Source organism: Mixophyes fleayi, chromosome 2 (assembly GCF_038048845.1).
Source record: "Mixophyes fleayi isolate aMixFle1 chromosome 2, aMixFle1.hap1, whole genome shotgun sequence".
Taxonomy (NCBI): domain Eukaryota; kingdom Metazoa; phylum Chordata; class Amphibia; order Anura; family Limnodynastidae; genus Mixophyes; species Mixophyes fleayi.
This window is the reverse complement of record NC_134403.1, coordinates 253,822,939-253,839,879: the sequence shown is the minus strand read 5'-3', so window position 1 is coordinate 253,839,879 and position 16,941 is coordinate 253,822,939. Positions and strand designations below refer to the sequence as shown.

At 34.8% G+C, this 16,941-nt stretch overlaps 1 protein-coding gene across 2 annotated transcripts in view; it reads right to left on the bottom strand.

Moving 5' to 3' along the window:
- EYA3 (EYA transcriptional coactivator and phosphatase 3) overlaps positions 1-16,941 on the bottom strand; it is a 57,573-nt gene that overhangs the window by 36,824 nt on the left and 3,808 nt on the right. The window contains exons 2-3 of one of the 2 annotated variants that reach the window (XM_075195905.1): positions 1,099-1,171; positions 909-1,000 (exon numbers count right to left, since the gene is read on the bottom strand). In XM_075195905.1, the coding sequence (XP_075052006.1) occupies positions 909-941 (33 nt within the window). In that variant the 5' untranslated portion in view covers positions 942-1,000; positions 1,099-1,171. The remainder of the gene's footprint in view (positions 1-908; positions 1,001-1,098; positions 1,172-16,941) is intronic. The other variant, XM_075195904.1, reaches the window with a different exon arrangement.

The following is a 16,941-nucleotide window of genomic DNA, read 5'->3' as shown; positions in this document are numbered from 1 at the left end:
CACAAATTCTAGCCATTATGAATACCTGAGTTGCGCGAGAGTTGATCCAGGGTTATTAATCAGAGTGCCATTTATGGGGTGAGGAAGTAATTTATTCTTGTCACTTAGGGGATTTCCCTTTCTGTGGATCAACACTGCTTTTCCATATAAGATGACAAGGTTGAAAAAAGGCAATACAGTCAAACCATGTAACAGTACATTAAGATACAGATTCCAAACCTTTCTTTAACTGGGAGTTAGCCATCTTTCAGGCCATTTCAGTTTCAATTTTATGTAGTGTTTCTTATTAAATTACTATGGTTAAGGATGTTATTCTTATTAAATATAAGGATTACAAATTAGGTACATGGCAGTCACGTAGGTATTTAGAGTTTACAGTTTAAACATTACAGTTGGAAAATTACTTAGGATTTTTGTCTATGCTGACAAGCGTTGTCCAAGGTTATTAGTGATATTGGCCACCTACTAAATGTACTAATTTAGGCCATTTCAGTCTAGCAACATATGAACAGCTTAGTTATTTTAGTATCATTCCCCTGTTCTATAGAAGAACATATATTTCATTTTCTGAAAACAGACCTGACCATTTGTCCAATGTTTTAAGTGTAGTTTAAAATGTAGGAAGGAAGGAAGGGGAAATGGTATATGAACAAAGAAAATATCTGAAAAACAAGAATGCTAAAATAAGATAAGTGCTATACAATGACAAGACTAAGCAGCTACTACTACTACTACTAAACATAGTATTAAGCTTTTTAGCAACCAATAACATTTTATTCACTATTAACATCTTTAGTATTTAAAGAAAAATAAAGTGAAAAAGACTGAATAAATAGCTTGTGTATTTCTGTACTCATAAATGACCTCATGTTATAGAAAGAAGAAAGAAGAAAAAAAAAAAAGGTTACCGGTTGTTCTGCCATATCCGGTCCATTCTCCATGACTGCAGTGTTCCTTAGGTCAGAATACAGTAAGTGGCAAGATTCTACTCTGCAGTTTTCTACAGAAAAAAAAAAACAGAAGGGAAAAAAATTTAATAGACCCGTGCAACATTGTATATTTTGATTTTAAGCTGCAATTAAAGTTCAAAAAGCTTACAGCTCTATTTAAGAAGCAGTTTGTTTCCGATGCTTGCAAAGTTCTGGAATGTCTTCATGATCACGTTTAGTGGCTAGAGAAAACACCATATTGATACAATATATGGTTTTTTATATCATACACATGTACAATTTATATTTTTCAGTGGCAGTAAGTATGATAATTCCCTGAACTGCTTAGCTTACAATCTACTTTTCGATTACTAAAATATTCTGAAAGGATCCTGCCAAAAGTAGTGCACATTGAAATTTGATCTAAGCTAGTACCAGCCTCCTGTCATGAGCAATAAAGACACAAATTCAACACACACACACTAATATAAATATATATATATATATATATATATATATATATATATACACACACACACACACACTTAATAGACACTCACACAAAATAAACAGAAATTCAAAAAAATATATGCAAGAACAGACCTCTTATGCTTTCCATTATTAGTGACATAACTATTATAATGATGCAACAGGATATACAATGTCCAACAGCAATGTCAATTAGGGATTTGGAAGGAAATACATCAGTCGGTTAATAACATAAAACAATTAAATGGAACATTGCAAATGAGCACACATCACCATAACCGCTTCACTTTATCCAAGCAGTTTGATAAAAATCTGACCTGCTTTATAATCCATGCATTTATATAACCACCATAAAACAAAATGAGAAAAAAAAAAAAAAAAACACAACTCAGAACACATTAAGTAGGACAAGACTGAAAAGTATGCATAAAAAATCCTGTAATGGAGAGTCCTAATAAGCGTTCCGTTTGCAGCCTTCTTATTTACATTGACCAGCTGTGGTAGTTAAGAGTATAAACTACACATTTTAGGTTGTGTGTTAAAATGTGTAAGCAAGTGCCTTAGAGAGACTGATGCAGTATGGAATGACATGTAAAGCAACAATATAATTAGACATGCTTGTCCAATCCTCACATATGAAGAGTTGGTAGGAGGATGCAACAGACAGGAGTGGGATATACGGTCTACAATGTGCAAGTACATTCTTCCGCAGTATTAACAAGTAATCATAAGTAATTCTACATTAGATGGTAAAATAAGTGCATGAAGTGGGTATAAACACCAGTGTAAATTTACATACATAGATACTATACACATTGAAATCACAAAGCAAACCCTAAAATGTGTACGACAAGACACCAAGCATCAGAGGGAGATGGATTGCCGATATGATAACTGGACAACAGTTAGCAAGGAAGGAGGAACTTTCATATTAGTCATGTATTTATTATAGAGATCAATCACTCTCAACCATTTCACTGAACTAGAGAGGTCCAAAATACAATATATGTTAATTAGTGGAGATGTGCACATTGTTATATATTTTAACAGGGAGAAAGATTAATCACATGGACTTTAAAAATGTTAAAATATTCACATGCATCTACAGTGCCCTTTAGTGCGGAAGTATTTAGTCTATTGCTTATTACATATAAATCTAAACAATCAATGGGTCATTTTCAACAAAAGTAACCCTTAAAGCTTTCAGTTTTCAAAACACAATAATATGGCCAGGGTTAAAATTGTGAGCCTTCAAATCAAACACATATGTCTGCAAATATACATAATTCCTCATTAAGTGCCGACATATTGCACAGTGCTATTCATTGAGGGGATCATGTTACATACAATCACATGAAACAAAATGTAAAGATTGCCCTGTTCAAATGAGCTAAAAATCTAAAAAGATGGGGGAACAACACTACTATTTATATACGCATACAAATATGAACATAAAACTGTGCACATTTATAACTACACACACAAACTTACAATGCAATGTTTACACGTGATGTTGATCATTGCGATTATGCGACAAAACTTTAAATCTCAGGAGCCAGACAACAATGACTACTAATCTTTTCAAAGCAAGGTAAGCTAAAATGTCCATCACAGCCACAGGGCTCACAAAGCAATGTATACACCGTGTATTTGACACAAAACATGATTCTCTTACCATGATATCCTCGGTCAGTAAAAATTTTGCCATTTCTTTTGGGACATAAGTAGCCTGTGTGTGTAGTTAAATGCACAGACCTCACCTAGATCAGACCGGCTACTACAATCTATATTATTCCACCCTCTACTGTCCTAAAAAGAAGAAATCAAATCTCTCTTAAATAATGTTCCATCTTCCTTTAGTAACTTGTTTATTGTAGAATATTTATCAAGCCAGTCTACGCAAATTATAATTTTTCTCTTTGCAGTAATTCATACGTCATGAACTAAAGTGTAAGCTTATACTTATCTTGACACTCTGACCTTATAACTGTGAAATACTTCTTCCCCCCCCCCCCCAACAATGCAAAATATGTATTCTTCTATTAAATCAGATTATTACATAGAATAAATGTTGCAGCCACATTCATATTCAGTTTAGATATTTTGTTGGTCTGTGGGTGGGTGAATGAATAAATGTAAACTTCAATACAACGCAAAGACATTTTAACATTTTAAGACATGTTTTCCAAGACCTTAAACTTCTCTGTGCATCGCCTCAGGAACAAACATTATGGATTGACAGGAATGTATAATTACAAATGGTTAGACCTTCAGGATGCAGAAAACCTATGATTCTGTTTAAAAAGGTTTGCCTTTCATTTCTGCTTAATCATAAATATACTCCAAAAAAAAAAAAAGGAATGGTCATGAAATGCAATTATAAAAGGTATATTTTATGAAAACATTTTGCAACTTTCATTAATATAAACATGCCGACCAAAATTATTGAAATTGTTGCTTTATCTTTTGCTACAGTCTTACTGTACAATGACTAATTCAATGCTAAGTAACTGCACCACTGAAAAATGTAAATGGAGATTCTCATACATCTCTGCTTAATAGATGTGCATTGTTAATCATATGCATATTCAGTGAAACTATCTCATAATACAGTTTTTAATATATAACGTAATCAGATATAACTAAACTTTGCAATTGATTGAAACAGAGAAATTTTACGATTATAAATAATTGTTTTTTTATGTAGACTATGTGGCCATTATCCATGGAAAGGTTTAATGAAGGACTAATAGCTCTCCACAAGTACTACATACTAAAGGGTAACATTCAAACAAATTGGCTGTCTCAAGGTGTTGGGAACTGTATTTCTATGAGACACAAACTCATTTTTAGATAACAAAAATTTAAAACACCAGTATAAAGTGGAAGAAGTTGTGATATGGCAGCTAGACAGGCTTGCCAAATACAACACCCTTCACTTGTAAAGCATGAATACTGCTCCTCACCCAACACATAATTTGTTAAATCAGTTAAAATGTAATTGGATATGTGCTAATTAATGGATCCTTCCAATAGAGTTATCTGAATCATTTAAAAATTAAATTTAAAGCCAAAAAGTACAGTAACAGTTTTATTATCTAAAGGGGATCTAGTTGTACTTACATGTTTATCCTTGCACCACTAGCCAAAAACACCACATACAGTTATTGGACTTGGGACTAAGGGTACTCCGGATTAGGCATTATTTCCATCATTTGAACCATGTGTAAAATATATTACATTACATATAAAAATTACCAGTATATTTTTACACACTGATCCCAGTATTGTCCCTCGTTAAATTGCTTAGCAGAGCTCGTCAGTGACTATAGAAGCCAACTTTCAGTTATGCATGCGTTTATGAACTCATTACTAAATAGCAGTAATCATTTACGGGGTTATCTGGAAACTAGTCATCCAGAAAGAAGACGTTAAGAGATCCAATATCTGTATGATTATCTAAAGGATTAGTAAAGCTGGGTACATACTACAGGATTTTCATCCAATAATTGGACAAATCAGCCGACATCCGACCGTACCACATATTGTGAGAGGACCAGACAAAGGACCACATGAAGAGCACAGATCTGAAGGTAAATCGTGTCAGTGTGTATGCATGAGACGCCAGACTGATCGGACCTTCAGTCGTAGGTATAATCGTTTGATAACTCGGAAAAATTCTTCAGTGTGTACCCAGCTTAAAGTACCACAGTGCTTCACAGCACTGGACAATGGGAGGTCAACAAAATAAATGTAGATATAAAAATAAGGGTAGGGAAGGTGCTGCTCATGAGAGCTTACAATCTAATTGGAAAATGACACAGCTGAAATAAGAAAAGGGATTGTAGCTCAATGTGGAGACTGGGACAATTGTGAGGATGCATTATTGTGCGTAGTAAAGGTGGGAGTAGGGTAAGCTCTAAGAGATGAGTTTCCAGAGATTGTTTAAAGATGGGAAGGCTAATGAAGATTCTGTTAGGGAATTTTACAAGTGGGTAGCTGCACAGGAGAAGTAGTGCATATTTATTCTTGAGAATTACACATATGTATCAATATATACCCAGCTGAAGATAAATAACTCAGATTAATTCAAAATAAATATTTGTATGGCACATAATCTGGAACTCCGGATCAACATAAACAACTAGTCATGACAATTATCTTATCATAATGTTCTAACTAATCTTACTATATGACTTTGTAACCATTATGTGTTGAAACAGCAAATGGCTGTTGTCTAAGCCATGTAGAGATGTCAATAAGTTACTGACACAAAATTGGCCATTATGCCAGTCAGTGGTCCGATGCTTGGCTCTCAATCAGTGTGGCCAATGGGTCATTCCATGTCAAATCACCCAGAAAAATTTAATTATGTCACCCACTGACCCACATTTTCATGAAACTTTGTACACTTGATACTACCACATATCTACTAACCCATGTAAAATATATCTTCTCTAGGCCTCATAGTTTGAGACATAGGAGGTCAAAGTTATGTAAAATTGCTGAGAAATGCCACTCCTGATTCTCCGTTATAGTGAGATATGTCTCAAAAAAAATTCACATCTCAATGTCTAATCCAAAATATCACTTTGAAATTTTTATCCTTTGTCAATCACAATATGGGGATTCCAGAAATAAAACGTTTTTATCAATCTTGCCTGACAGTCACTAAAAAATCATTTAGTTCAAAAATCGAGAATTTTTAGACAAAAATGTGTGTTCAATAAGCAATATCAACCTGAAGCAGAGGAGTTAACATGTCCCTTTTTTAAAAAATTGATCCTTAAATGGCTATGAATGAAAAATGGGATTTTGATTACCTGTATGAGTTTTTAATGTTTAATTAAAATTCTCTTCAAAATTATAACTAATTACTTTTTTGTTTTTAAACACCAGGTGTTTCCCTTTTGGAATTGTAAGCAGCACCATTAAATTCCTCATAAAAATTACCCCTGTAAGGCCCACTTGCCCCTCTTGATTGCTTTTCTGGAATTTCTGAAACAATAGTAGCTGTCAGCATTCCCAAAAGGTGATGTCACTCGAGGCAGGTTGGGGCATGTTTCAACCTCAACCAACAGGTTCATTCCTGCTGAGCCTGCACTGTGGTAAGTCAGTCCCCTGCTGTTTTAGAGTGAAGGTGTTCTGTATCAGAAGATACCGTTATACCAGCATGTTTTTTTATTTTTTCCCGTGGTTATTTTGTGTTTAATTCGAATGTTGTAAAATAACTTTTTTTAATAGAAATTTCTGTGCTTTCTCTTACTTTCTTAAAAGGAAGAGGAAGACACAATTAGGGTGGCATCATGTGGGAAGTGGGGAAGATAACAGAGGCAAAAGGAGTTAGGAGGATCGATAGGCTTTAAGAAATTTGTTTGAAGCGTTGATGAGAAGAGGCTAATTTGATAGGGCGTGGAAGATCATTGCACAGGAGAGGAGCAGCCCAGGCAAACTCCAAGAAATGGGAGTGAGAAGAGGTTACCAGTGTGGTAGTGAGGTGGCAGTCATTAGCATATCAATAGCAGCAGTGTTAAAACCCTAAGGAAAAATAAACTCCATGTGTCTTACTAACTTATTAAAGAAACACCTCATTTTTAGATGGGATTGCACTTTCAAGGGTACATACACAATGGGATTTAAATGTGCTTTACATGCATCCAGTTACTGATTTTTATAAACATTACTTGATAAATTTCTATGTTTTCAATGCATTGGAAAGCATATAAAAACACTAGTACAAAACACAAATATGTCAAACGTGTTTGATACGCATTTTATTATTATTAAAAATTAATATGTACTTTTTAAAAAAAAAAAAAAAAACCTATTTGTTTTTGTAAACACCTTAAAACCTTGATTAAAAGTACACAGATGTATTATTATCTTTTATTTATAAAGCACCACAAAAAGTCTGCATCGCCGTACAGAATGTATACAAAAAGCAGTGATCCATAGCATGTTACATGAACAAAAACCACAAAGACCAGACATTATAGGTAAAAAAAATAAAGATGACATTAATGTAAATCAAATTATTTACGGGACAATGAGCGAAAGTGATGGTAGTGACCAGTAAGGAGGAGGCCTGAGCTTAAGAAGACAGGGCTAGGGAAGCAATCCAACAGGTATAGAGGGTAATGGAATAGTAGAAGAACACAAGGAGGGACCTACTTGTGAAAGCTTACTTTCTAAAGGAAAGGGGGAGACACAAATAGCATGGTATGAAATCGGGGGAGTGGGTGTGAAAGACGAGACTAGGGAGTTAGGAGGAAAGCTTGAATAAAGAAATGAGTCTTAAGGGCACGCTTGAAAAATTGTTAGGATTGGGAAGAGACAATTAATGAAGTAGTGAGGCGGCGGCCACTGAAAGAGCAGAGGGAGCAGCAAACAGTGTGGGTAGGTGGGCAGAGCTGAGTTTGGAGATGTAGGGGGGGCGGGAGGACTGATTGAGAGCTTTGAAGGTGAGGGTGAAGAGTTTAAATTTAATTCTGTAGGGCATGGGGAGTCAGTGTAGCAACTGGCAAAGAAGGACAGCAAAGATAGAGCGGCATTGAGAATAGACTAAAGAGGGGCAAGGTCAGGCCAGAGAGAAGGAGGTTACAATAATCAAAGCGGGAGATGTAAGTGGGTAGGAGGATGGATCCTATTAGTGATCAGCAGTGTTTGCAGGACAGCTGTGTATTTTGGACGCTGCCTGCTCAATTTACTTTTACTCAATGGAGTATCTATAATCAATATTGTCAGACAGGACATCTACCTTGCCAAAAGATGCATGATAGTGCAAAAGAGCAGCCTAACCTAAGAAAACCCATACTTATATTAATTATAATTGAAGCTTATCCATCTGTATATAGCAGAGACAAGCATAACTCTCTGAAATTAATGCTTTTCTAATTTGCTATTATTTCATGTTCAATTTCCAAAATGGAAGCAAAACATAGCCTTTAAAGTAGCAATCCCATGATACATAAATCATTGGGGCAGGCTATGAGAAGAATATTGGTATTTACCATTACTTAGGCCAGTGTTGGCTAACCTGTGACACTCCAGGTGTTGTGAATCTACAAGTCCCAGCATACTCTTCCAGCAATAATCTGCTATATATTGACAAAGCATGCTGGGACTTGTAGTTTCACAACACCTAAAGTGTCACAGGTTAGCCAACACTAACTTAGGTTGTCATTAATGATTTATAATTCAGCACAGTGTCATAGACTACCATAGCAACCACAATCACATGGCCCATGATGTTGTGAGCAGATAGCCTTTGGAACACCCCTCTTAGCTCTGTGCAATGTAAATTCCTTACCCTTCGAATCCCCTCCTCTGACTTCACATGACATGCTGAGAGCCTATGTCTGTGTAACCAATACTCATATTTTGCAACCTCCAGAAAGATGTTGAAAAGGAGATAATGTATTACAGTGGCAAAACTAAGAAAAGTTACCATCCGATACATGCTTTACATTATATGATTAGAGTATTGACAGCAAGACTGATTTGCTTGCAGTTAACGTTCACAGTTTTTCATGGTTATGCCTCCATAGAGTATAATCATATTCTACACACAATATGAGCTGCATATATCAAGGTTAGCATACTACAGACAGAGATTAATGCATCTGTTTGCAGCTCTAGAAGACTAGAATGGTCATTCTGTAAAATTACATGCCTTGCCAAAATATTACAAAGGGAGCTTTTCCTATACATTAGGGGCAGTTTAGTTTTAAACCAAAGTTATCAGATCAATGAATTACTCAAAGACATCTTTAGAAAGTGCATCATGAAAACCTGCAGTAATTGCAATTGGATACCATTATTGGCTTCTACCATCCATTGTGTTCAGTGGGTGGAAATCTCAGCCTAGACTGCAAAATAGTGGTCTATTGATCACCATGCAGAATCACTATTTGTGCTTTGCCTTGTTCACAACTAACACGAGAAATGTATATTATCCCCCGCACAAGAAAATTAATACTTAATATAAGTTGCTATTGTATCATGTATAATATTGGATACAACCTATACAATCATAAATCGGTTCCCAAATATTAATCTAAGGTGCTGCTTCTGGTAGCAATAAATGGCATAGAAGCGAAAGGAGAAAAGTACTACTCATAACGAAGGCACACTTATCGAGAAAAGACTATTAGGAGGAAAGACACTCTGTAATGGTATAAGGAGGTAAATAGAAATAAATAGACACTACACAATAAAAAAAAACTAATATTTATTGATATAATGAAAATAAATGGGTTTAAAAAGCGAAATATTAAAATTTCGGGGTCTTGGTCAGACTTGTATATTCAAACATCTGGGATATATCGTATTTCCCAAATTTTATGAAAATAGTTCGGGAGCTACTAGATAATCGGTAAGTATCTGAATTTTAAACTTAATAAATTAACTGTTTATCAGTTTTAAGGTATCAGAAAGATGGTAATCAGCTTATTTTTTATAACAGCATTAGAACATATAACAATATCCATGTTTGAATATACAAGTCTGACCAAGACTCCGAAATTTTAATATTTCGCTTTTTAAACCAATTTTATTTTAATTATATCAATAAATATTAGTTTTTTTATTGTGTAGTGTCTATTTATTTCTATTTACCTCCTTATACCATTACAGAGTGTCTTTCCTCCTAATACAGTCTTTCCTCGATAAGTGTGCCTTTATTATGAGTAGTACTTTTCTCCTTTCGCTTCTATGCCTTTTTACAACTAACCTATACTAATGAAGTTCAATGTTCTTAAGTTTCACATCCCAGTTTTAATTAAAGGGAGAGATAAATCAACCGTTAATTTTGACGAAATATCTTACTTTTTAGCGAGTTACATGGTGATTTTGAATTAGTATATTCTACTAAAGGCAAATCACCATGAAAATCTGTAAGTTGTAAAACCTCCAAAAAAGGAAAAAGATATATTGTCATACAATATACAGTCACAGAAATCATCAATATCATAGTTATCCTTTGAATTAGTATTCAATGCTGCTATAAATAGCATCCTTTCCCGGTTTAAAACATGAAAGTGATCTTTAGTGAACCCTACCTTTAAATTGCCAAGACTATTAACAATAATTAAAACTGCATTATATTAACAGACATATCTGAGCCAAGCAAAACATGACATAAGTTTGACAGTCCAAGGTAATAATAGACAGATTCTGTGCTCCTGACATATTTAACATACATGAAAACAATAAGCATAATAAAAAGGTGTGTGATCATTTCTGAGCCAAAAAATAAATGCATGGTTGCAATTAACAAAACAAAATCACATGGAATACAGGAAAAAATAAGCATCAGACACAAGGGACATAGGAGGTAGACAGAAAGAGGACAGACATGAGACAGAATGTGGAATGGACCCTGTTCAGGACAGCTTACACTCGAGTTTGGGGAGGGGGTGGGGGGGGGGGGGGATTATCCTCAGCGATGTACAGAGACAAGGAAGTAATCAGTCAAGTAGAGGTACATATTAGTGGAAAAGTGTGTTAAGGCAAGAAATGTAAGTGCCATGAAGGTGTGGTGACTTATGGCAGCACAGCAATGAATGGCCACCTAGTTTAGATGGATTTGGATGAATTTAAGAGACTTTGGCCTGGTGCTCTTTCTACTGAAAAATATGACAGTAAAATAACAATTTTTTTTAATAAAACTTAAGTTTTAACTGAAATTGTGTCCCTAAGAGTGCACCACAATGAAGTAATTTCTTCTCTCTTGTTTCTTGATATACAAGGTATTTCATACAAGTCAGGTCTAGTGGCCATGTGTTAGGCCAGGGACTTGGCCTTAATTTCAGGATTCCAATTTGTGCCTCAGCACATGGAACTGGGGTCGGGCTGGCAATGCAACAAACAGTGAATTGACTTGATCCATATGCTTTTCCAAATCAAGACGGAAAGCTAAGCACATTCATCTTCCAGCTTTTAAAGTAAAATAGTTATATAGTAAACTGTACACTGAAATCAAATACACCATGAGTAACAGTATCAATAAAAACAATAACTGATCAGTGGACTAGTAGGAAGACAAATTTGTTATGACTATCACATTAATTGTTGGTGTATAGTACAAGTTTCTCCTATTTTAATCAGTAAGGTAACCCAGTGAGAAATAGTTACACAGAGCTTATTTTGACCAGACCTAAACCACCAAAATATCCCACATCTCTTGAAATATGTCAAGGAACTCCCTGTTCGATATCTATCTATATATAGCTACATAGATAGGGTTAAGCAGAGATAAAGATAGGTAAATATACAGGGTGATTCAAAAGTCGCAGTACACCCTTTTATTTCAAAAACTCTACAGGAATTGGGCCGATTGGCCGATTTTCAAGATGGCGCCCATGTTTGGTACATACCGTAAAAGATAGACCACGTCACCCATACCTACCTGGAGTATTCAGGTTTCCCAATTTCCTGTAGAGTTTTTGAAATAAAAGGGTGTACTGCGACTTTTGAATCACCCTGTAGAGTGCAAAATTATAGATTATTGAAGTGTTAATATACATGCTGTTGCAAAATATAATATAGAGGTCCTTTGTGTATCTGCAGAGTGAAAAGAGAAACTGGAGCTTAAAGCCTGGGCTTAGGAAGACAGAGAAACAAAGCAATAGATTTAACAGAAGTTTCAGGGTGACATGTACAAGTAAATAAATGTAGGTATAAAACACTGCAAACAATAATGATTATTAATGGCAATGTATTAAAAATGAACAACACATTTACACACATAAAATGTATTATCAAAACTACCACTAAAATAATATAAACTTTTTACAGTAACATATTTATCATCTGTAGTACTATTGAAGAAATTGGACCTTTTTCAGATAAAGACTCCCTATTTACTATAAACAGCAACTCTTTAATCAGATACAGATTAGACTTTAAGCCTATCTATCCCTAGTATAAAAATTCAAACAACTAAAAACTATAAAAGAAGGGTCTTGCAGCCCAAAAGCATTATTTTCAAGCCTACAGTGAGCCATAGATCCCCTGGGTCTTTACTGGGATCAACAATCAGCAGGGAGTAGAGAAAACAAAAATGGCAAAATAATTCTAGATTGTATATAGTCAAACAAAACTGTTATATAAGGCAACTTTTTTATTTTTATTTTTTTTTTTAAATCATTCCCAGTATCACTTCAAAAAATTGATACACTTTTACTTGAGCAAAATATTTGCTTACGTGCATACAACTACTGCAGATATGACTTGCCAAGTGGCAAATTACATCACTGATTGAACTGAAGAGTAGATAATTTAAATAGCTCAGTATTTCTGGTGTCTCAGGAAGAGTATAAAATGTAAATATTAAACAAACCAATGCAAATATTGAACCTATATTCAGAATTTCAGCTTGCCTGCCATTGAGAGATCCAACATAGTCCAAACTGACATTACCAGAGGCGCTACAAAGAAGAAGACATAAAAAAAAAAAAAAAAAAAAAACCTGTCTGTGGCCTTTGATACTGTGGACAACCCTCCACTTCACTGTCCTCTCTTGGTTTATCTCCTACTTCTCCAACCCCAATTCCACATCCTGCCTGTTGGCATTCCCCAAAAGATCAATTCTCAGGCCCTTCTACTCTCCCTTTAAGCTTCCTTCCTTGATGATCTCAGCATGTCTTTGGCCACCGATACCACCTCTCCTGCATTTTTTTTATGCAATCTCCTTCTGGATGTCCCAAGGCTTTTTAATAATCAACATGTCCAAATTTGAACTCATTGGATATTTAATAAAATGTCTAAAAACGAAAAGTGGATGTATTGTCCATAGCAGTTAATCAGATTCTTGCTATCATTTTCTAGATTATGTTTCAGGCCAACAAGAACTCATCCACCACTGCATCTCCCACTTCTGTTCACTGTCTCCGTTTCACCCTCTGTCTCTGCCACTCCCCTCTAGATTGTAAGCTCTCACAAGCAGGGCTATCTTCCATGTTTCCTCCCTTCACTGTCATAGCTTCCTGCACTCCATATTAACCACCTCCTGCCTGGTCTCTAAAATAAAGGATAAAAATAAAATAGCAATAATATGTATTAAGAAAACATATCTGGCAGTGAGTTCGAATGGCTCTATGAAGATGGAACACAGTACTGAGCTTAATATTGTGTGGTTATTTTAATTAATTGCACTCTTTCACAGTCAGTTTTTTCAGCTCTTGAACATGTTATCTCAGAAGAGAAAGGTTATAAGAATACAGGTCATGCCAAGAGTTCTTTCTGATATACTTTCCCCTAGCCACGTTAATACCTAGGCCCATTTCACCTAATTCCTTTTACTGAGCACCAAACAGGTGGCTCTATGCAAGTATCTGCCAAGGACAGCACTGGACAATTTGTGACTTAGCAACCAAAAGGTTTCCACAGTAACCCAGGCAAAGATTAGCTTCCTTTTAATAACAATTCAAAAAATTAATTACTCTGTGAGGGAAAGGAGATAACTAGAACTTGATAAGAAAATATACAAAACTAGAACACATAATATGCAGAAATGTCCCCAGTTAAACTATTTCTATTTACCTTTCTCACACCTTCCCCATTTTGAAAAATAAAAACAAAACTATAATACTACCCCCAATGTCATTACTTAAAAGCCAAATACATGCGTTTCTCATGACTGTAAATTGGTAACAAACCTGGTCACTCATAAATGTAATCTACCGAACAATAGAATCCATTCTCACACACATATCCCAGTGCCACTATAGAGATAAAACATTTGTCTTATATACACATTTACTGACCTTACAAAATCCCAAATAGACTTAAGAAAAAAAAAATACAGCAAGCAATCTATATGCAGTCTAATGGATATTTTAATATTGAGCATATTGCATATTACCAAATTAAGTTGTGAAATATATCAACAGTTAAATGGAGTTAATCATAAATAAGCTCAAATGCAGATTAAAGTAGAACATATAACAGCAGCTCAAATTGATGCACCATGGATTGGAAATATAAATGCAACTGGCAAATTAAATAATTATAAGCTTGATGGAATGAGAGTTAAACAGTTATCTCAGACTATTTTGTTCTTGCCATTCAAATAATTTGCAAATAGGTAGATACATTATATTGGACTATAATTTAGAAAGGGTTGAATCAAAAAAAATAAAATGAATTATTATAAATGTATGGGCCAAATTATTGCATCGCTTTCTGAATCTTCCTTTTTCAGAAATATGCTATCACTTCCTGTTTCAGACTAAAAAGAAAAACTAGAATTTAAAGATGGGAGCGCTCCTTAGTAGGTGGCTGCCTTGGAAAATATATAGAAGTAGTGATCACATCAACACCCCAAAGAGTACATAAAATCAACAAACACACTATATATATATATATATATATATATATATATATATATATATATATATATATATACACACACACACACACACACAAGTTAACCCGTGCATGATACTCATGCATTCTAGTCAAATCAAGCTACTTAAGGTGTTAAAAGGGTTCTTGTCATGCATTTGGGCCATAGCCCAGGCCTCAACCACCAACCACTCCCCACTGTCACCCCCGGCAACCACCAACCACTCCCAACTGTCACTTCTCCTTCAAGAAATATATATATATTTTTTTAAAAATCTTTATAAACACTTTTAACAAATTAAAAACATCTTCGTATACCAAATTTCAGCCCTTTCGGAATATTGTTTTCCACACACACTAAGAATTTAGTAGGTCAGTGTATAACTCCGCCCAGCAGGTGGCGCTGCAGCTTGGTTTTATTTTTTACACACACAGACAGACTAACACACGCCACTAGACATTTATATTATAGATATATATATATATATATATATATATATATATATATATATATATATAGAGATATAGATATATAGATATATATACACATATATACACTAAAGGAGACACCTATCATAGGTTTCTGGTAGTTGGGACCTTTATCCTGTTTTAGACTGTCAGTGACCTCAGTAGCATGCCGACACTAGTAGTTTTAATAGGCAGTTCTATAAGGTATTTTACAGTCACCTTTCATTTTGAAGTATATCCTCAATACACATATACAATTGTGACGTAATTACACAAAGGGCATTAAGAATAACAAGTACAAACAAGTTTAAAGGGTTGAATGCCAGACGACTTCAAAGATTTAAGGGACTCGTGTAGAATTTTCCAGAATAAAGAATGGAAATTCATAACTAGCTTTTATAGGTTTTACAACTGCTTGTCTGTGTCTCCATTCATTACTATTAAGCAGTGCTTTAGCTATTAAAATGTTGTGTTTGTCACATAGTCAATTAAATGCTGTGTTAAAATTACCTAATAATCAAGCGTTCCCACCAGTCTGTCACTCGCCTTTCAACCAGGCCATAGAATAGAAATAAGTGGAATAACAACACCTAATGGCCTGTGCACAAGTACGTCTCAATGTTTTTAAACCACATGCAATCTTACACAAATATAGCTAGCCTTCAAACGGTTAACACTGCTTGCCGGCACAAAAAGAGTCAATGTAGCCAAACAGCAATTTTTCTGGTTTGTAAGGTATGAGAATTTGTTTTGATCATCAAGGAGTGCTTATAACCGCACACAAAATTAAATTGCCCAGCTCACCCAGATATAGTGATACCAAGGGGGGAATTCAATTGACCGCAGGTTTTTTTTACACTGCGCTGTCATTTTAGAGCTGGTTAACTTTACCCGATATTCAATTCAATTTTTAACGCACCTTTTTTTTTTTTTTGCACAAACGGTCCAATCGCGGACAAGTAGAAGATCCATTGAAAGTACAGCGAGGGAGAAGCATTAAAAGCTATTCAATTGTTTTTTTAACGTGGCGCGGTAAAATATCAACTCTCCAGTTTTAGCTTGCACCTCTCATGGCTGTGCAAAAAATTAAAAACATAAAACTATTTGAAATCATGTAATAATGTAAAAAAAAAAAAAGATATTATGTTGATCAGTAATGCATTACATGAAAAAGGTGATTTTCTTTTACAAAAAGCATGTAAAAAAAACTCAAAAATAATAAACACTAATATATTTATGTATGTTACATGTACTAATATGTATGTACTAATGTGTTTTGTCATGGTATAGATGATTGTATAGTAGAAAAAATAAAAATATAGTAAAAAAAAAAAATAGTACTGTATGTAGATATTATAAAAGAGAAAGATTGTGTAATGCAATACAAATGTATGCCAATGCATTTTCTTTTATTATAGATGACCGCGTTAAACCCTCCCCTTCACTCCCAAAAAAATTGATTAACATGCAGGGGCTGGCTTACCTGTTTTAGAATTGAATTGCACAATCATTTACGCGGTGGTAGCTAAAAACGGTCGCACCAGCGGGTCAAACCCCACGCGGGTATTTTTTTTTTTTTTCTTAACCCGGCGGGAAAAAAATAAACCTGCGGTCAATTGAATTCCCCCAAAATGTGTACTTTTCTCAAGAATTAAGCAATAAAGCACAAGAGCTAAATGTATAGGTTTAACCACTGATCGTATACCTG